The 20,315-nt window shown below is 53.6% G+C and overlaps 5 protein-coding genes and 1 non-coding gene across 6 annotated transcripts; 1 reads left to right on the top strand and 5 right to left on the bottom strand.

The window, feature by feature from the left end:
* Window positions 1-789: 789 nt before the first annotated feature.
* On the top strand, window positions 790-5,633 carry N656DRAFT_794864 (glycoside hydrolase family 133 protein; the record flags this gene model as incomplete). The annotated part of the gene is made up of 3 exons (XM_064817345.1): window positions 790-1,019; window positions 1,083-5,454; window positions 5,532-5,633. The coding sequence occupies 3 exons, from the start codon at window positions 790-792 to the stop codon at window positions 5,631-5,633; spliced, it is 4,704 nt and encodes a 1,567-aa protein (XP_064674140.1).
* Window positions 5,634-6,204: 571 nt separating this feature from the next.
* On the bottom strand, window positions 6,205-6,292 carry N656DRAFT_t16. The gene has a single exon. It is a non-coding gene; the product is annotated as a tRNA-Tyr (tRNA).
* Window positions 6,293-6,555: 263 nt separating this feature from the next.
* N656DRAFT_258031 (uncharacterized protein) lies at window positions 6,556-8,083 on the bottom strand. Its single transcript, XM_064809027.1, has 4 exons — window positions 7,780-8,083; window positions 7,347-7,698; window positions 6,648-7,278; window positions 6,556-6,591 (listed from the first exon to the last, which is right to left on the bottom strand). Exons 1-3 carry the CDS (start codon window positions 7,781-7,783, stop codon window positions 6,990-6,992), a joined length of 645 nt encoding a protein of 214 aa, XP_064674139.1. The 5' UTR covers window positions 7,784-8,083; the 3' UTR covers window positions 6,556-6,591; window positions 6,648-6,989.
* Window positions 8,084-13,168: 5,085 nt separating this feature from the next.
* On the bottom strand, window positions 13,169-13,732 carry N656DRAFT_774867 (uncharacterized protein). The gene is made up of 2 exons (XM_064814358.1): window positions 13,514-13,732; window positions 13,169-13,440 (listed from the first exon to the last, which is right to left on the bottom strand). The coding sequence occupies exons 1-2, from the start codon at window positions 13,588-13,590 to the stop codon at window positions 13,239-13,241; spliced, it is 279 nt and encodes a 92-aa protein (XP_064674138.1). The 5' UTR covers window positions 13,591-13,732; the 3' UTR covers window positions 13,169-13,238.
* Window positions 13,733-13,846: 114 nt separating this feature from the next.
* On the bottom strand, window positions 13,847-14,798 carry N656DRAFT_700393 (uncharacterized protein; the record flags this gene model as incomplete). Its single annotated transcript, XM_064810867.1, has 2 exons — window positions 13,847-14,072; window positions 14,131-14,798. 2 exons carry the CDS (start codon window positions 14,796-14,798, stop codon window positions 13,847-13,849), a joined length of 894 nt encoding a protein of 297 aa, XP_064674137.1.
* Window positions 14,799-15,832: 1,034 nt separating this feature from the next.
* N656DRAFT_701070 (GMC oxidoreductase) lies at window positions 15,833-17,951 on the bottom strand (the record flags this gene model as incomplete). The annotated part of the gene is made up of 4 exons (XM_064810916.1): window positions 15,833-16,650; window positions 16,706-16,978; window positions 17,038-17,682; window positions 17,762-17,951. 4 exons carry the CDS (start codon window positions 17,949-17,951, stop codon window positions 15,833-15,835), a joined length of 1,926 nt encoding a protein of 641 aa, XP_064674136.1.
* Between the last annotated feature and the right edge of the window lie 2,364 nt (window positions 17,952-20,315).

Genomic DNA, 20,315 nt, shown 5'->3' with positions numbered 1-20,315 from the left:
CCGGCTAGGGCCCGGGGCAAGAGACAGATCCATCATGCCTCAGAGCGATAACGACCTACACGGAACCTAGCAGCCGTTATAGTGGTCGGAGATGCGGGCCATTGAAACCCAAAATAACTGCCAGTCTTCCACATTACTAACCACCTCAGAGGGCTAGCCCAGTTAAGACTCGTGCCGATTCATATCGCGTATTGAAACCAACAGCTTTGTGCTGGGCCGCCGTAGGCGCCGTGCGCGCCCCGCATGACGACATCCTTGGAGCCAAAAGTTGCGAGGCAGGGGCTGCGAACCCAGCAGCAGTCCGCAGCACAAGCGGAAACTTTCCAAATTCGTCTCGCCATGGTGCTACCTTGTACTCTCACGGTCAGATCCCAGCGACCCGCAGGCGGCGCCTGGCTCGCATTGCCTTGTTTCTATCCATTCCTTTAATTGCACCTCTTTTTCCTCCATTGTGGTTCGCTCAAGTCCACAGCCCAGCATCTCGGCTTTGCTGACCTGATCGAGTTCCATTCGGCTTGCCATTTCGTTCCTGGAAAACTGGGATTCGTCACGAACCGACAGACTAGCGTCTTTGACCGCATATTTGTTTATCCTTGAGAGCAACTAAGGTATTTTCCCGGGGATGTCGAGATTCTTCAGATCTCTTGCCCTTCTTCTCTGTCTTGTCTGGTGCTTGGGGGACTGATCGGCACGGGCTATTGGAGACCGACGCGGGGCAATCGACGTGCTAAGCTACCTTACCTACCTCGATAGCTCTGGAGCTTCCGAGCTCCGTCCTATCCCGTCAACATGATCCCCAAAACCATGGTTTCCAACGAAGTCTACCTGCTGCCTCTCAACGACGATGGGTCGCCCCAGGTGCCCGGCGAGTACATCTACCTCGCTCCCAAAAGCCACGATCCCATCACCATACGCTTCGCCATCGAAGGCACGTCGAGCATATGTCGTCATGGCAGCTTGTGGGTCAACATTCCTGAGCGGGGTGCCCAATTCCACCGTAATAAATTCCGCGAGTTCAAGTAAGCCATATTCCAGCAGAATGCAGGTGCTAGGTTCTTTGAGCACTAATTCGACTACCGCAGACTCGTTCCTGACTTCAATCGCACGCTTGAGATCTCCATTCCCATCTACGAAGCGGGCGCATACGCTTTCTACACCACCTATGCCGAGCTGCCAGATCTAGCAATCGACTTAGCCTCGTCAGACAGTGCGTCTGAGGCTGGAACCAAGAAAACACCATGGTATTACATCGATGTCGCACCTCGCCTCACGCTCGACGGCCAGTCGCTGCCGCTGCCGGCGTTATCTGTCTTTTCCATTATCAGCAAGTTCATGGGCAAGTACCCGCAGGATTGGGAGCGCCACCTCCGGGGCATCAGTGATAGGGGTTATAACATGGTGCACTTCACACCTTTGCAGGTCAGGGGTGCTTCAAACTCTCCGTACAGCTTGTATGACCAGCTGGGGTGGGACCCTCAGTGCTTCCCAGGAGGCGAGAAGGACGTCGAGAAACTGGTGGAAAGCTTGGAGAAGAACCACTCCCTGCTTAGCTTGACAGATATTGTGCTTAACCACACCGCCAACAATACGGCCTGGCTACAAGAGCATCCAGAAGCCGGCTACAACTTGACAACAGCTCCATGGCTGGAATCAGCTTATTTGCTCGACACAAAGCTGCTCGAGTTTGGCTTTAATCTGGAGCGGTTGGGGTTGCCTACAGAGCTCAAATCGCTCGACGACCTCCTCAAGATCATGGAAGCCATCAAAAAGCAAGTCATCGCAGAGATCCGCCTTTGGGAGTACTATGTCATTGATGTAGACCGTGATGCTGACGCGGCGATTGAGTCTTGGGTTGTTGGCAAGAGCACTTTTCCTGAGGGTTCTCTTGGTCCAGGCGGGCCTGACACTCTTCATTCCGCCTCTGTTGAGGAGCAGGCCAAATGGTTGATCAAGCACGGCTTGAGGGGGATGGATCGCCTTGGGGAGCGATTCAGGAGAAGAGTTGACCCGAACGTCGCCGCTGCCCTCTTGTCTGCCCTCTTTGGCAGACACGAGGGCGGCGATGGACAGTCTCCTGACCAAGCCGCAGCTCGTACCAAGATGGCGCAGCTGCTCGATATCGTCAACGTGCCGTTCTATGAGGAATACGATGCAGAAATTGCCGAGACTCTCCAACAGCTCTTCAACCGCATAAAGTACGTCCGTCTGGACGAGCATGGGCCGAAACTAGGACCTATCAACCGAGAGAATCCTCTGATCGAAACATATTTCACCCGTCTCCCCCAGAATGAGATCACTGCCAAGCACAAGAAGGAAGACTTGGTCCTGGTGAACAACGGATGGGTCTGGGGCGGCAACGCCCTAGTCGACAACGCCGGTCCACAGTCTCGGGTCTATCTTCGTCGGGAAGTCATTGTGTGGGGTGATTGCACCAAGCTTCGGTACGGCAATGGCCCGGAAGACAGCCCATGGCTCTGGGAGCATATGACCAAGTATGCGCGGATGCTGGCCAAGTACTTCGCCGGTTTCCGCATTGACAACTGCCACTCAACCCCGATCCATGTCGCCGAGCATATTCTCGATGAGGCACGACGTGTCCGCCCCAATCTGTATGTCGTTGCCGAGCTATTTACGGGTTCCGAGGAGATGGACTATGTCTTCGTGAAGCGTCTTGGCTTGAGCGCGCTCATCCGGGAGGCTATGCAGGCATGGAGTACAGGCGAGCTAAGCCGGCTGGTTCACCGACACGGTGGCCGTCCCATTGGAAGCTTTGAGGTGGATGAAATTCACAGCTCGGAAGTCCGCCACGCAATGGAAAATGGCGGTGATGGCGCAAATGGCCATCAGTACATTCGGGAAATCATTCGCCGTATCAGACCGGTTCCTGTTCAAGCGCTCTTCATGGACTGCACCCACGATAATGAAGTCCCTGCTCAGAAGCGAGACGCCCGCGATACTTTGCCCAACGCGGCCCTAGTCAGCATGTGCGCCAGTGCAACCGGGAGTGTCATGGGATACGATGAGATTTACCCTAGACTGGTAGACCTTGTGGGAGAAACCCGTCTGTATACATCAGAGTCGTCCAAGAATCCTGTGCGTGTGGGAGAAGGCAAGGGAGGGATCGGCGGTGTGAAGAAGCTGCTCAACCAGATCCACACCCTGATGGGCATGGATGGTTATGATGAGACGCACATACATCATGAAGATGAATACGTCACGGTTCACAGGGTTCACCCCAAGTCTAGAAAAGGCTACTTTCTGATTGCACACACCGCTTTCCCGGGCTACGGAAATGGGAATGGAGCCTTTAGCCCTGTCCGCCTCACCGGTACCAAGGCGAAGCATCTCGGCAGCTGGATGCTGGAGGTCGATTCAAGCAAAGAGGCTGTTGACGAGGCGTTGAGCGACAAGAGACACTTGCGCGGGCTCCCAAGCCGTGTCATTGGGCTTCCTGGAATCCGCATGGAGATAAAGGGGGATGACACCATCATTACGGTCCGTGACAGGTTCCCTCCAGGCAGCATTGCATTGTTTGAGACCTGGATCCCGACAGCAGAGCACTCGAGCGGCTTGGACTCCTTTGTCACATCTGGAGCCAAAGCTGCAATGGAAAACCTCAACCTGATTGACCTTAACTTCTTGTTGTATAAGTGCGAGCCGGAGGAGCGAGACGCTAGTGATGGGAAAGATGGAGTATACGACATACCGGGCCACGGAAAGCTTGTTTACGCCGGTTTGCAAGGTTGGTGGAGCGTTCTCAAAGACATCATCAAGGACAACAACCTAGCACATCCTCTTTGCCAAAACCTTCGGGAAGGCCAATGGATGCTCGACTACATCCTAGGCAGGCTTGAGCGTGCCTCTGCCCAGCCACTTTACAGCCGGCTGGCTAAGCCTGCGGCCTGGCTAAAAGATCGTTTCGATGCAATTCGCAGCATCCCCAGCTTTCTCTTACCACGGTACTTCGGCCTTGTCATCCGGACTGCTTATATGGCAGCCATGGAGAGAGGGATTTCCCTCATGAACACGGACATCGGCAAAGGGCAGTGGTTCTTGCAAAGTTTGGCCATGGTCAGCGTTCAGCAGACTGGCCTTGTCAAGTCCGCCTCCCTCTATCCTGACCGACTAGTGCCATCGCTTGCCGCTGGGCTTCCCCACTTCGCAGTTGAGTGGGCCCGCTGCTGGGGACGCGATGTCTTCATCTCTCTTCGAGGTTTGTACCTTGGCACCGGCCGCTATGAGGAGGCAAAGGAACACATCCGGGCCTTTGCCAGCGTTCTCAAGCATGGCATGGTCCCAAACCTCCTCGGGAGCGGTAACACCCCGCGCTACAATGCCCGCGATTCGGTCTGGTTCTTCCTGCAATGCATTCAGGACTACACCCGGATCGTACCCGGTGGTTTGTCTCTCCTCGACGAAAAGGTCAAGCGGCGGTTTTTGCCGTATGATGATACATGGTTCCCAACCGATGATCCTCGGGCGTACAGCAAGGAGAGCACGATTCGCGAAATCATCCAGGAGGCTTTGCAGCGTCACGCTGAAGGGATGAAGTTTCGGGAAGCGAACGCTGGGCCGGGCCTCGACATGCAGATGAGCGATGAGGGCTTCAACCAGGAGATCAAAGTCGACTGGAGCAACGGTTTCGTATTCGGTGGAAACCAGAGTAATTGCGGGACCTGGATGGACAAAATGGGTGAGAGTGAGCGCGCTGGCTCGAAGGGTGTTCCCGGAACCCCACGTGATGGCGCCGCCGTCGAGATTACGGGCCTTCTCTATAGCGCCCTCAACTGGCTGGCGACCTTGAACGAGAGCGGGAGGTATGAGCAAGCAGGCGTTCGAAAGACGGACGGTAGCGAGATTTCGTTCAAGGACTGGGCAAAACTCATCAAGGACAACTTTGAGCGATGCTACTTTGTGCCGACTTCTCCTTCCGAAGACGCCAATTACGACGTCAATCCTGCGGTGGTCAACCGTCGGGGAATCTACAAGGACCTCTACCGCTCCGGCAAGGAGTACGAGGACTACCAATTGCGGCCAAACTTCCCGATCGCCATGACGGTTGCCCCGGACCTGTTCGTTCCGGAGCACGCCATGCACGCGCTGTGCCTGGCCGACAAGGTGCTCCGCGGGCCGACGGGCATGGCAACGCTCGACCCGAGCGACCTAAACTACCGCCCGTACTACCACAACAGCGAGGACAGCGACGACTTTGCCACCAGCAAGGGTCGCAACTACCACCAGGGCCCGGAGTGGCTGTGGCCCACGGGCTTCTTCCTCCGCGCGCTCCTCAAGTTTGACCTGATGCGCCGCGGGCGCGACGACGCCGAGGGCCGTACAGAGGCCTTCCAGCAGGTCACGCGCCGGCTGATCGCCTGCAAGGAAATGATCCAGCTCAGCCCCTGGGCGGGCTTGACAGAGTTGACGCAGAAGAATGGCGAGTACTGTGCGGATTCGGTAAGTCCTTTTTTCCCGGTCTGGTTATTGTGGTTGATCCTAGCACACTGGTCACTGACAAGGTTTGGCAACTGCAGTCCCCTACTCAAGCCTGGTCGGCAGGCTGCCTGATCGACTTGTACATGGATGCGGCGGAGGAACAGGCCAAGCTGGAGGCTCAGGCTCTTCCCTTGAGATGAGAGACGAGGTGGGGGCTAAGTTAGGGCTTGTCATTCTCCGTAGAAGACTTTGCGTGGCTTTTTACGTGGTATGGATAGAATGTGTTGAGTGGGCTCGGGAAGAATTCAGCATAGGTTAGGTGCTTGGTATGAATGACAGTAGCGATTGCATTGCCATTTCTCTGATCGTCAACAAGATGTGACATTGTTCGAGTGGAACGGCAACCTCGCCTTCGCTTTGTGATTGGAAGCCGTGGGTATGCGTTTGTGTTAAGAAAAAGGAGGATCTGGCAATCTGTCCATGGTGATACGGAGTACGAGGTATGGGGATGGTGTTTTATTGCGAGATGAACTCCGTTTGCGGCCAAGGTGGAATAAGCACAGAACCTTGTGCGAAACGAGAAGTACTTCGTATTGCATGCCACAATTCGGATGGAAGGGGCAGTGCACCCGGTTGTCCAACAGCGTTCCAATCCATCATCCTGCCAACCAGCCTCCAACACAACGAAATCTAGACGAATTGTTTTGGCTGAAAGGGCTGACATCTTAAACCGAGTTTTTGACATATTGGAATGGAAAGAAAAAAAAGAAGTCCCCTCGACCGGAATCGAGCCGGTGACCTTTCGGTATCAATAAATTCCTTTACAGCCGAACGTGATAGCCAACTACACCACAAGGGGCTTGACATGAGTTGTTAGAATTTAGCGCAAATTTTGACCTGTATAGATTGTTCCATGGCGATTGCGGAGACAATTTCGAATTGCTTTACTTGTCCAACACAAATAGGGCCAACCCGTAGCAGCGACATAATATGGCAACTAAACCCGCATGACTGTGCAGGCAAAGAAAAGGTTGATTCTCTGGCTGTCGAAACCTAGGTAGGTAGCCCGTTGTGTAGTAGCAACAGAGTCAAGCCTTGTGTAGTAGCAACAGAGTCAAGAATAAGCCATGCCTGTGAACCAGCCCGCGGAACCCGCCTCTCTCTAGTCAGCGAATAGAGAAATAACTCATACATGAGAAACTGAGTAGCCATACCAACAACTCCAACCCTGGATCAAAAATCACCGTTGCCCTTTAACGCCGGGGCCCATCATCTCCCATGATCCCTACGTCGGATCTTCCAACAACGGGAAAGCAAAAAATAATTCCAGCACATTACACTGTACCGTTGAATGCCCCGGTAAGAATGGAAGTGTGCATCATGCATGTGAATAAGCAAAGAGAGAAGAGGTGACGGGTTACCGTGATCCTCCGTGGGCCCAATGAAAACAACGAAACAGCGGGAGCATATATACGGCGTCTATAGGAACGTCTGTATCGTTGAAAAGAAATACGCCTTTCTCGTTGTGGGGTCGATGGCAAGAGTGCCGGTTAGCCTTATTTTCGACCCCATTTCTTCTTCGGCTTCTCCTCGTATACACCAGCAGAGCTGATGGGCGCGGGGTTGAACATGCCCGCCGCAGGGACGTGTATTGATCCCGCGCTGCTTGTATTGGGCACCACGCGGCCAGACTCGGTTGCGCGGGCGAGGTTCGTTCCGAGAGCGTAGCGCCGGTCCTTCTTGCGGAGATAGCGTCGTCGCCAGATGCAAGCGCCGACCCAGATCCCTACGATGGCCACGATCATGATGACAAGGAAGATGACCCATTGATAGTGGTTGTCAATCCTGGAAAGAGGCGAGACCAGTCAGTTTTGAGGGTGTAGCATTAGTGTTGGACAGATGAGGTCCCTTACCAGGATGCCGGTTGGCCGCCGGCGTTAGCATTTCCAGCAGTAGCGCCCGGCCGTGATGTTGATGTTGTGCCTGTCGTTTGCGGAGCACCATTATCCGCAGCAGCGCAAAAGCTTGTGAACCAGCCCTGGATTGATCCCGCGTCACCAGCATTCGCTGTGCAGACGCTGTCGCAAGGTCCAGCACCGCCCGTCCTGAAAGGAGCAAGACGTGCATCGTTGCAAAAGCAGCTGTTGTAGATCTCGACATTTGCTGTTGAAACTTTTGGTGGGACGCAGGCTCCGTTAACGTCGTAGAGGACACCACACGACGTGACGCAGGTGGGCAGCGCCTGAATTGGGAAGAGTGTTGTCTCTGCAACGGGGTGTTAGCGGTCGAGCTGCGTTGTAATATGGGATAATCCGGTCAAATGCGGCGTGGACAGGTTTGGCATACCCATCGTGCAGGCTTCGGCCCCGATCAAACGGGGCTAAGCAGAGGTATTTGCAGCTGAGGCTGTTCAATCAACGCATGTGCCAGCGCCGGCCGGAAGCGCTGCAAGTAATCAACTGCCGGCGTGGTCGACAAGCGCCTGTCAATCCCAACAAATTCGCTCCCAGTTTCGTCCGAGGTCAAACAGGTTGTTTGATCAACGGTAATTGCAGAAGCCGTCGAAAACGTCGCGTGGTGTGTTGCAGCAAAGTCGCTTAGCCAAAGTAGTCCAGAAGTTGGTCAAAATTGCGACACAGAATTCTCGGCGAGTTTCCCCCTCCTCCACAGGACTGGATGCGATGGCTCGAGTTGCAATGCTTCGCCGGGAATGCCGGAAGGGTCCCTTATCTGCTATATGGGTTGCAAAAAGCGATCTTCAGCGATAACACGGTTTTGCTCGCCCGTGTCCGTTCGTTCCCGCCAAAACGATGTAATTGATCGTAGCTACGTTCAGGCTTCTCTTCAGCCGTTTTTGGGATGCTGCGTCCGACAAGCCAGCGCCGATTCTGGGGATCCGAATGCAAACGAGCGGAAGGGGTCCGTAGGCTGTGCTTCGTAAACCTCCTGGTTATGTGATGGCGTGCGGATTGGGCCGGCGCTTCCGGCCACGAGAAGTGTATGGGAAACGAGTGTCGGTTGAGGAAAGTGTGGAATTGGGAGAAGGAGAAAAGTGGGCGGTGGTGTGAAGAGAAGGAAACCGGGATCTGGTGAGCAAGATTGGGCCTCGTAGTGTTGGCTTCCAAGCCTGGCAGTGCTGAACTTTGGCTGACTGCTGAGGGGTGCTGCTGACAGAGATACTGAGTGATGTTACTAGTTTGGCTGGGGAAGAGACCCAGAATGCACCCAGCAAGAAGAACGTTACCACCGGACCTAAGGTATTGGGTACCTTATGTAACTATTGAAAACCTGCTGACGCACTACCTCCGTAAGTAGGTAACTAAGCGGGACTTTTGCGCTAAACGTGAAATTAATTTGCACGGACCATGAGGCGAACGCTGCTATTGGTGCATTCGTTGTGTGTCAAAATGGCGTAAAATTCTCGTGCCATCTGTGCGAATTTCAAGTCCTGCTGCGAGGTGAGAAAACCCATCCAACAAGAGACTTTTCGACATGAGTTTCAATTGTATTTAGGGCACGTCAGTCCGTAGCTGCCCGCCATTGTTCAGGTTCTCGACTGCGGATATACTCTCTCTAGGAAGTACATACCTATCTACCTCCGTAAGTTAGTAGCCAGCGACTACGAAGTACGAAGTACAGGCCCACAAATCGTTAAATGATCGTCGCGTACCAGGATCCCAGCATGTAACCCAGTTTACCTCCGTACCCTTTGGTGACCCGTTCGGTCCGCCGTTGCATGAACAATGAATATGAACACGGGCGGAATACGGAACTCTGCAAGCCCGTCCGTCCTTTGCAGGTCATAAACGCTAACGTCGCAATATTGGTTCTTACCCCTGTTTGCTGTTTAACCATATGGTCCCCTCAAACACAGATTGAAGAGAGAGAATATGTATGTACATAAGTCGTGGCTGTTAACGATCAAACCACCGAGAGAACACCTAGCAATGCTAAGGCCTCAGGTAACGACTCTCACTTGAGCTTTCAATCCACAACTACCTACCTACCTTAGGCATCTCACCTCATAAGGGAACTAACAGTTCTGGAACTGCTAAACGGCCATGCCTTTCGTTCCTACCGAAGCATCACAGTGCGCCAATGACGTTCGGTCAACAACCTGGAACTGGGCAAACCCTCGGGTTCAAAGGGAGCAGGGAGCATTAGGTTGTCATGCTAGGGAATAGAATGCGTGATCTATCGCTATTTCATTGTTCAAAGCACACAGTGTATTCGGCATCCTATAGCTGGGATACTCCCAACCAACCCGACCTTGACCTCAGCGAGCTGTGAAGTATTGTACGGTAAAGTACCTAGGCTCTCGGTCTTGGAAGTTACATATTGAGGCTAAATTGAGCCAGTACTTGCTGTACCGGTAGCAGCACTACTGTGTCCGTCTCGTTCTAGACACGAGAAAGACATCCTAACAGAAATGCTTGAGAGAGTGAGAGGAAGGGGGGAGGCAAGCCATTCTACTCAGACCCCCAGAATTTGAGTCTCCAACTACTAAGTATCGCCACCAGCGTCCTCAACATAACTCAACATAACTCCAGTCAACGGTGTGTCATACATACATACATACATACATACATACATGGTATCCTAATAGGTCCTACGGGAACATAACTAAATGGTGTGATCTCTGCAAACTGCAGAGACCGGGCCCGCGGGGCGGCAGTTGACTGACTGACTGACTGACTGCAGTGACTACCTTAGTATGTGGCGTCTCGGACGAGTGGTCGACATCCGCCTTACATTATGTCCAGTTACCTACGTGGGTACGCTTCCCGCCAGCGTACCAACAGGGATTCCGGCGTTATCTGGGTGCTACCTGATGAGTGAGAGGTCAGACTGCTGAATCTTGCATGTGCATGATATATCATATTTTTCAAGCCCTTTCCCTTGTGGCGAGGAGGCGGGATTGGATGTGGAACTTGGACAAGGTCACTGGTTCTCTGGAGAGTTGTATGATATTCTCCAATGAGGCCCGGATGCATGGCTCAGCTAGGGCAGGATTCTAGCGGCCTCAAGTCCTCGGCTCTTCTGTTCGGGGAGCTTGAGTGGTAATGTCCAACCAGGAGCTGAGAGGTTGACTGCCCCTACGCCTTGACAGGTTCAGGAGTTTGTAGCATTGAACTTCTCACGCATCTTCCGAAGAGACTATCTACGGCTCCGTACTGCTCATCCGAATCTCAACGTTGTTCGATAGATTGACACCCTCTAGTACTAGTAGTTGAATACGCCATGAGACATCACAGCCCATCACGACGGCCTCTATCTGAATTGTTGCTAGTCGCACGTCCGCGTGGCTTAATCTACTTCAGACTATGGCTTTGCAACTCCGCAGGAAAAAGGATGTAACAAAGTCTCACCATTCAGTCGTCATGCCCGACACATGCAACTATTCTCGACATGAGCCGATGCCATCCAGCACGCCAGTCTGAATTGGAAGATGCTCCGGCTCGGCCGTTTTGTTTATTTCCAAAGACAAGGTAACAAGAGGTGCTGGTTTGTAAATCTTTCGTAATCTGCCGTAACACAACAATATCTGCCCATTCCGTCATAGGAAGAGTTCAACTTTCGTGTTCTGACACCCTCGGGGTGACTCGAGTCGCGCCGTCGGATCCATACCCACTCAAAACAGTTCGACGCTGTGCCCAAGCCCATGGGACTTTTGATGACAGGGATACAGAGCGCGGGTTTAGCTAAAAGCACCCGTTGTTCTGAAAGTGGTCATGACCGCATGCGGTGGAACAGACCAGTTATCTTGCTCTGTAAGACCGGTTGGGCGTTGGGGCATTGGGCCGGGGTAATCGACTGCCGCCGGCGACCAAGATCTGCCACCGGGGGCCTCTGTCCTGCCTGCCATGTGGCTTCTGACCGTAGCACAGACGCGGGATATTCCCGAGGATTAGCACCATCCTGCTATTCTCCAGAATCGAGCTCAGACCAGCCGACCAGGAAGAATTCCAAATGTCGCCCGATCCCTTTCCTCGAGCTCTCAACACCTTGTGTCAGTTCAATATCTCTCCTTTCCCGGAATACGCTTTGCCAATGTTGCTCGACGACAGATCATGATACCGCGCGCATACCGGCCTCTGTTTCTCCAGAAATTGTGTGATCTCGCCATGCTCTATCAGGCACCTGCTCGAGTCCCGGCAACGCCCGCAGAATAGGTGGATAAACGAGAGGTAACGGACGAGCCCCTGGGCATCGGGGCGTCACATCGCATGGATGAGATGTGCGTGGTACCCCGTGTGGCACGTGGGACTCGACGCCGACTGCTGGGAATAAGCCCGCGGATATACCACCAAATCTAGTCGCGCGGAACGTGATGTTTACTCTCAGACCAACAGCCAGTGAAGGTGAGTTGTGACTTCGCCAGGCTTGTATTGGGATCGAAATGCCGCCTTTGGGCGTGGGGAAGCCAAAAAGGGGGCGAAACGAAAGCGGATCCCGCCGGCAGGGCAGCTAAGGATCGGATGTTGGGCTCGGGTAGTGCGGGCTACGGCTCCGAGGGGGTTCAACTTCTCGGTATCTCGGGTATGGATCTGATATGCCACAGAGGAGTGTCTCGGCAGAATTCTGCGAAGCTGCCGATCTGGCCGGTGTCCGAGCTAGGATAAGGCCCGGAAAGCAAGCCGCCTGAGGCATGACTTCTCGACGGCTAGCCATTCGGAAGGGCAGACAGTCTTGCGGAGGATGATCGTCATCTTTATCTTCTGACGTGAAGCTTCCCTACCGCGGAAGCCCGTCTGGCCAGCCGCGTCCGATCAGCGTAGCATGCTAGCTGCAAGTGGCAGCATGCGGTGTAAGTCTCGAGCGCCTCCGCCCTTGCCGCGGGCCTTTTCCCGTTTTCGAATTCTGGGGCGAGCCAAACAGGTAAGGAGCAGTCCCAAGTCCTGCCGTCACAGATCAAGGGCTTTAGAAAGGCGACTCGAAGATTGTTGTGTCACCTTGGGCGCAGTCCTCGAGCTGCTGTGTCCAGAATTCCGAATGCAGAGGCGACGAAGTCCCAATGAACAACCATGAGAAGATGGCGGTGAGGGCGCATATTTGCCACTTGTCCGAAAGCGAGATAATTGTTTTCCTTGAGCTCGTAAGTTCAACAAGAGTTATTCGGTAGCCATAAGCTGCGTGATCCCTGATACTCCGCGGAAGCGTGAGCGGGTATGCGATTGTCCTGACAGCGGCCAAGGATAAGGGTGCTTTGTTCTTTCCGGTAGAGTTTCTTGTAGCACAACCACGAAATCAAGCCGCTTCTGATGGTGTGATGTAGGTGTTGATCTTCCGGCTTGCCGATTCTGGACTCTAGGAAAGCCGCCCACGGGACCTCAGCTGCGCTGCAATCCTGTTCTTTGATTGATATGGCTCAGGGATCGGATGAGACCAATCGAAACGTGGCACATGGCCCTGTCTGAAGTCGGATCGCCGGATGAGGCCTGGCATCCTTAGCCGGAGTACCTGTTTCGGTAGATACTCGAGACCGCTGACCCAGCCGTGGGGATATCTGATCTGGCATGGGAGCACCTGGCAGGAGAACTAAGACAAGATACAGCGGTCGACAACTCGTCTATAAAGAGGCTTGCCTCTGCCGTTGTGTCAACTCGATCTCGTCTCCAAGCTCTCCAAAGTCGCGTTCCAGCCAGCTCCGCCGCTTCAATAACACTCCGCGCTGAAAACAATACTGTCTCGGGATCTCCGGCCGCACCCAACACGCCATGACAGAAATGGCCCATTCACAGTCTATGACAAACTGTGAGTTCAACTCACCGCAGACCTGTCCACTCTCTCGTACTGAGACATGGTTAGCCAAGGCCAGTAGCCAGTCCAGGCGCCAAGACAAGGGTAAGGAGACAGCCAACGACAGGGGAAAGGATAAGAGAGGGAAGATGAGTTGGGAAGAAGCCAATGCAATCCTCATCAGCGACCTTCATGCGGCATCCCTCAGCAGCCGGACGGGGGTAGACAGGTTCGTTCATGAGGGTATATTGGATGGACCCTGGAGCCCTATCGGATGTGGGTCCCGTGCCGTGAGTAAAGCTCTCTGCCCCAGACAACACACAAGAGGAGTGTAACTGACCATCCTTCTAGTGAGTATACAAGATACCAAGAGTCTTGGTTCAACCGTGGGCGGAAAAGAAAGGCGTCTTGAGACATGGAGTCGCGCCAACTCTGGTTGGCGTTGCCGGAGGAGAGGAAGGGACAGTGGATAGCGGGGAGTGAGGCGCACATACAGTCTTTGGAGGTTTGGGACGGCAGCAAATCTGATATGCTCCCAAGTTGATTTCCACCCACTGTCTGATTTCTTCCTTCACCGGCTTTGAGTGCTGATACTGCGCTCAGCTGTGACACATCCGTCTTTGTAAGGTTTAATTCAAACTGTTTGTCTAGCTGCAACACAGCTTAGGTGCCGTCAGACCGGATCGGTAGCAAGCATGCTCAGGGGCCATGAGAGCCAAGGCTCCCAGTCTTGCCCAAGATACTGGGAAATGCTCCTTAGCAGGTACGATCCCGCGTCGGCGACGTGCCACAGTGCTCTACTGTAATGGAGCAGAAGTGCCCAGTAGCCCATTATAGCAATAGCTTCCGGTCGGCGTTGGGACAGCAACTCGGTGAATTCATGGGGTACCGCGGCCGGCCTTGTGGCTACCATGTCAGTGACTCTGGAAGCAAGGTCCCGGGGTAATAACCACGCACCACATAAAGACCATCAGGTATCTTTGATTTCGAACGTCGGTTCCCAGCAGGCTGTCGAAGCCTACTTGAAGGTAGGCTATGGCCCTCGAACATGCTTCCTTAGAAGGCGAGTCCAGGTTGTCGGACTCAGCCACAAGTCGCAGCAGTTCATCACAATGGTTGCCTTGCGGGGTGGATCGAGAAATGCTCAGCGCCCAGATCACAAGATGCTTGATGTCAGATTCGAGCAGCAGATCCCAAGCGGCCATGGACATGGCCATGAGCCCGCGGGAAACGGTGAGGAACTCAAGATAGCGCGCAAAAAACGCAGCAAAATCGGCGTCACGGTTCGCCAGCAAATCAGCGAGCAGGTGACGGCCAAGCAAGGAGCAAAAGAGAAGAAGGGCGGAGCAGTTGGATTGGTCGATCTGAGCTTTGGCAGCTGTTCCATTGTAGATTGAAACAGCCTTCGTTTGCAGGCGCATGGCGTGATCCAGAAAGTAGGATGCTCGCTGTGGCATCTGGGAGGCCAGGCGTCGGGCGGAGACGGCAAGAAGCTGGTGCATCAGGTAGGGGGCTTCCATGGCACACTTGAACAGGAGCTGGGAGGAGAACTCGTGCAACTCGATATTCAATTCGGGAGCATGCTCGGCAAAGTTGAATCGGATGATCAACTCCATGTGTCCCATGTTGACGTCGACCTCTGGAGATGCTTGACCGTCGTCCGGGGGCTTCTGCTGTCGACTCGATAAATCAGGGAGGGGGACGCCGGCCACAGAAGCAGGTTCACCGGTATGTCTCATGCCGGCTGGAGCTGTCACAGAGGGGCAAGTGTTCGGTGTTGCCGCTGCAGGTGCAGATGTTGATGCCGATACAGCTGATACTGCTAGTTGCGCGTTAGAGGTTGATGTTGGTGGATAGCTGCACTCTCTCTCTGACAGGGTGCAGATTATGCACCTGGGTCGCTGCTCATCGCACTATTCTTGCCAAAGTGAAGTAATTAGTGTGTGTGATTCCAATATAAACTGACGGAGAGACATGGTTCATCCTATAGAATCTGTTTGAAAGGATGATCATTGATTTGATCCAGGAAAATACCTGGACAGAAACCTGAGGGAAGAGCGAAGGGCAGGGGGAAGGGGGAAGCGCGGAAGCGCGGAAGGCTCGATTGGGGCATGGAAACTTGCTTTCACATGGCGGCGCTTGCACTCAAGGCACCCAGCCCGAGACTTCTTGTGACTCCTTCGAAGCATCACCTCCCTGAGTACCGTGTTTTCTGCATGGACAAGTCGAGCACCACAGTAGTTTCCAATGGAATCAATGAGATTTGTGTACGCGAGCTGTAGGATTCTAGTTGAAGATCTGAGCCTAGAATGAGTGGAGTCTCTGCGCCGCTACGGTGGCCGAAGCCTACAATTGTTCCACGATTCGAGTTTGACGGGTTGACCCAATTTTTTGAAGCAGGATTCTTTTCATCTTCTGATCTTTTTCTTTCACTTCATAATCTCAGAGCTTCCCTTTATCGTATCATTGCGATGACTCATAGTTCGCGGATGATCAAGCCGTGACATGAAGTGTCTTTCATTTTACCTCATTCTCATTATTTTTTGACCCGATGCATTGCTTCTAATTTGGCACATTAGTGACCCTTTGACCAGTCCCCGATGATGATGCTCGCAGCCTGTATTCGCCCAAGCCTTGTCAGCACTCTTCCAGACCATACTCACAGATTTGACAGACAACTCACCTTCTCACCCACCGCATAAGCGGTAGCACTCAAATGCGCCGCGGGCACAATAGGAAAGACACTCGCATCCACCACCCTAAGCCCTCCAAGCCCATGAACCTTCAAATCCGTACCCACCACACCGCCTATCTCAAGCGGCATCATGGCCGCGGTACAGCACGGATGCATAAACGACTGCACCGCGGTATTCTTTATAAAGTCGACCAGCTTGTCATCAGTCTCGGCCTGCTCCTCCGACGGGGTATCCGCCACGGCTCCCAGCTCCTGGAAGGTGGGCGTCTGCAGCATGCGTAACAGATACCGCAGGTGGACAACGTGCAGCGCCATGTCGGCCGGGTTGGACGCCGAGCGGTAGTCGAGGATGGGCGGCTCCAGCGGGGCCGACAGGTTGAGCCGCACCGTGCCCCGGCTGAGCGGGTGCAGCATCAGCGCCGAGAGCCGCGTGCCTGTGGAATATGCGCTCTCCAGGCTAGGTGAGCGTGGGTGCGCCAGCATGTCGGCCAGCACGCGCAGCTGCGCGCGGTAGCCTGCTTCCAGGGCCGGGTCTCCGTTGTAAGCGGCTGGCAGGTGGAGGGCAGAGGCATCTGTAGAGTTGGCTTGCTCCCGGATCAGGTCCAGGATTGGTGAGTAGTTGGCCGTGATGTTGGGTAGAGGAACGTAGATGATGCTATTGGACATGGCGAGCGTATATGGGCCCTTGGCGGGGATTTCGTCAAAGGCAGCTGTAGCCCAAGCGGCGAAGGTTGCGTTGAGCATGTCTTCCGGCAGCGGCGAGAAGGGCAGCGGTTTGGTATCTGCCGGATTAATTGATCTGTCTTGAAAGGGGGTGGCTCAGGGACTGATCCTTACATTTCCATGTCATCCTCGGACCGGAGTGATCGTGTAGGTTTGAGCCGACACCAGGCAGGTCGTGAACCAGAGGGATATTGGCCTCTTTCAAGAAATGCGCCGGTCCAATGCCACTCCTTTGAAGTATTGCTGGCGTATTGAAGACGCCCGCCGATAGTACCACTTCGTTGTTCACCTTGACGGTGAATACGTCGGTTCCATTGACTGGCCGTACTTCCACCACTGGCGGTCCAGATTTGGACTTGCCAGACGGATACAGCACCCGGGTGACCTCTGTTTAGCAGTGTCAGCATTCCAAAAAGGAACCAGCCTTGGAAGCTAGCTATACATACGGTGCTTGACGAGCAGGTGATAGTTTGGCCTGTTGGCTACCACATCCGCATAATGCCCCAGGCCAGAGTACGAGCGCCTTGCCGTAACGGGGTGCTCCGAGGTAGCTATCCAGCAGAGACCGTCTTTGTCGCCGCTATAGCACTTGTCAGCGATGCGGATGCCCATCTCCCGCCAAGCTTTGCGCGGCACGAAATGGTCTCCCCATTGGAATTCAGGGAAGCTGGCATGAATGGGCGTCGTGTTGTCGAAGGCATCAGCCTCCCACGTGTAGTTGAGTTCCTGGACGACGGCTTCAGGGGGCGGCGTGAAGGTGACGCTCTTTTTGAAAAAGGGGTACAATGCGTCCCAGCTCCAGTCAATGGTCCCCTTCCTGTCAGCAGAGCTCGACTTGGCCTGGAGCTGAGCCCAGCCATCGTAGTCAAAGCGGGATCCCCGGTCGAAAACCATGCCATTGATGGCGCTGCTGCCCCCAACGGCCCTCCCCGCCACAACCTGGGCCGTGTTGTTGTTCAATGCGGGACTCGGAGTTGAGAACAGGTTCCAGCCGGTCCCGGTGGTCCCCGGCCCGCCCCATATGATCTGTGGCGGGTCAAAGACACCCGGGGCATAGCCAATATCCCCGTACTCTATGACAAGCACGGTCTCTGCCGGATAAGATAAAGGAGCATTAGTCAGTATTTTCCCTTGTCCAAGTCAAACTGAGGCATGAAGGTGGTGACAAACTGTTGGGAAAGGCCTCAGTCAGTCGATCGGCAACGGTGAGGCCGCTGGTCCCAGCCCCGGCAATGACAAAGTCGTACGAGCTGAGAAGTTGCGATGCTTGACGTTTGATGACCCCTGCCGTCTGAGGGGCGGCGTTTGCTATTCGCAGGATAGCAAAAAGGCCGGCAAGGGAGTAGTAAGAGGACTTCATCTTGCCAATGCTTCCCCCGTATAATGATACAACGAGGGCGTAGGAACTTTGAACTTCTCGTATCGACTATCCGGCACGAGAGTGAAAGACTTGGACCTAGAAGTCATCTTATGTGAATGCTACCGGCCCCTCAACCCTCACTGACACTCTGTCTTTGCCGAACCCCGCCCAGCCCGGATGAATTGGGTAACAAGGTTACCTTGGATTTCTCCCAGTTTGGTTTTTGCCCCGTAGGCGGTCAGCAGTATACAAAATGGTTTATTTAGGCTCGTTGGTTCTGGTTGGCTACCAACTGTGAGTTCCTGCATGAAGGAGCATACAGGATCTGATCCTGAGTCTTGGCATGGACGTCTGAGAGCGCAAGGGATCACTGAACTCTCAGGGAAGAGGTAATATTGGTTTGACTTGCATGGTTAGTACAGCCGTAACAGTCAAGCATGACCATTAATAAGGTGAATGTCAGTCAGAGAAGCAGGAAGGTAACCTCTAGTTCGTAGTCGTCAACATAGTACCAGGTTGAACAGGTACTAGTAATACTAGAAGGGCTTGCGTTCATGCTGCCAATAATCCGAAGACCAATATAACAAGCTATTAGTGAACACCCAGCCATGGATTCAAACCCTGACTATGTAGGGAAGTAGAAAATGGCCGCCAATCCTTACCTTGACGAGATAGCCTGAGCTTTGATTTCGAACACTATCCCGGTCCTCTGACACTTGCGGCTTTGCCCCAGTCCGAAAGCGATCACCACGTGCTACCTAAAGGAGCTTCGTGCATTCGACGCTCCTCGAATGAGAGGGGACTGCATACACATAGAATCCTGGTACCTTCGTATAGGCCTTGTCACCTTGATAGCGCAAAACACGGTCCTTGCAGCAGTCAGCAATGTTCATCATAGGATATGATCGCCAACGGTAATACCCCAGTCCCTGGCACATATCGAGAAGGGAAGCCGGAGAAAGGCTAGTCCAATGTAAGTTGCCGCCCGGACATTTCCGTACTCCATCAGGGTTAAGGAGGAAGCTTCCGACGTCAGGCAAACCGAGTAAGGTAGGTAGAAATCCTCGGCTTCTCTCAGGAGGGGAGCCCCGGCCCCTGTCTAGATTAGAGTGATGGAGAGGCTGAGACGTAGAGTTCATCCATTCGCCCTACAGCGCCTTGTTAGATCCCGTGGTACCTCGGCGTTCATGTCTCCAGCTTTGAGCCAACATGGGCGAGGGCATGGGTTCGCCAAACTCCTTGTTGCGACCAACGAGTATCTCGTCAAGATCAGGCGCACCTTAACGCGCATCTTCCGAGATGGTCAAGGGCTTGAGAGTTGTCCGTGATGAGCTCTGCAAAGGCCTCGAATAAGGACTGAAATGCCCGAGAATCATGATGGCTTCGGGGTGAAGCAAGTTGCTCAAGTTGAGAATTGGCCCTATGAGTATAATACTTTCGGGTGATGGACGCGCCGATTGACCCGAGAGGGCCGAGACGTACCGAAATCGACTCACACATCTTCCTTCCACTCGGATTTTAGTGCTTGACGATTCGACTATTGACAGGATGAGTAGTGGCCCGGAGACACATCGCCGAAGTCGGGTCCGATACACCGTCTTTGTTTAGAGTCGTACGAGGGGGGCAGTCCGGTCCGGCTAGAGAGGAAGTGTCACATATAACCCTAACCCTGTATATACACCCACGCCCGTACCCAGACCACTTGCCAGGCACAACCACACCCATACAACAAGTCAATAACGTTCACTCAATTGCAAGTAGTTCATCAGAACAACAATTCGTCGTAGTCAACTCGTCGCAGTCAGATTCGTCATAGTCACTTCGTTGTAGTCAAATTCATTGTAGTCAATTCGTTGGAATCAATTCGTCGCGGTCAATTCGTCGCAGTCAGGTCGATACAGTCAGGTTATACAGTCAGGTCATTACAGTTAGGTCATTGCAAGTCAGGGTCTTTCAGTTCAATCGAAATCTATAAGGTATAATTAGGCCATTACTTACAGTTGAATCAACGTGCAGGTACAGTATTGCAGTCAGGGCATTGTAGTTTGGCGTGTAAGTGGTCATGTAAGTGGTGGGCGTAACATGCGGAACAGTGGGGGTGGTGTGGCCGAAAAGAGGCAAAATGGCCGGGGTTAGGGTTGTATATGGCCCCACACTGCCTCCCGAGCCAGACCGCACTGCCCCCCTAGTACGGCTCTTTGTTTATGTGGCGAGTACTGGAATCACTGGACATTGTTGAGTGATCTGCTGAGGGTATGCAGGGCTATGGATTTTTATAGGACGTTAGCATGTTGTTGAGCCATTCTTAGCATTTGAGGTTTGAGGTTTGGCTGTTTCCATGGCATCAAATGTTCGTCGTGATGA

This window comes from Canariomyces notabilis (assembly GCF_033297395.1).
Source record: "Canariomyces notabilis strain CBS 508.74 unplaced genomic scaffold N656scaffold_2, whole genome shotgun sequence".
In the NCBI taxonomy this organism is placed as follows: Eukaryota; Fungi; Ascomycota; class Sordariomycetes; order Sordariales; family Chaetomiaceae; genus Canariomyces; species Canariomyces notabilis.
Note: the sequence above shows the minus strand (reverse complement) of the source record. Positions and strands in the feature narration are given on the sequence as shown.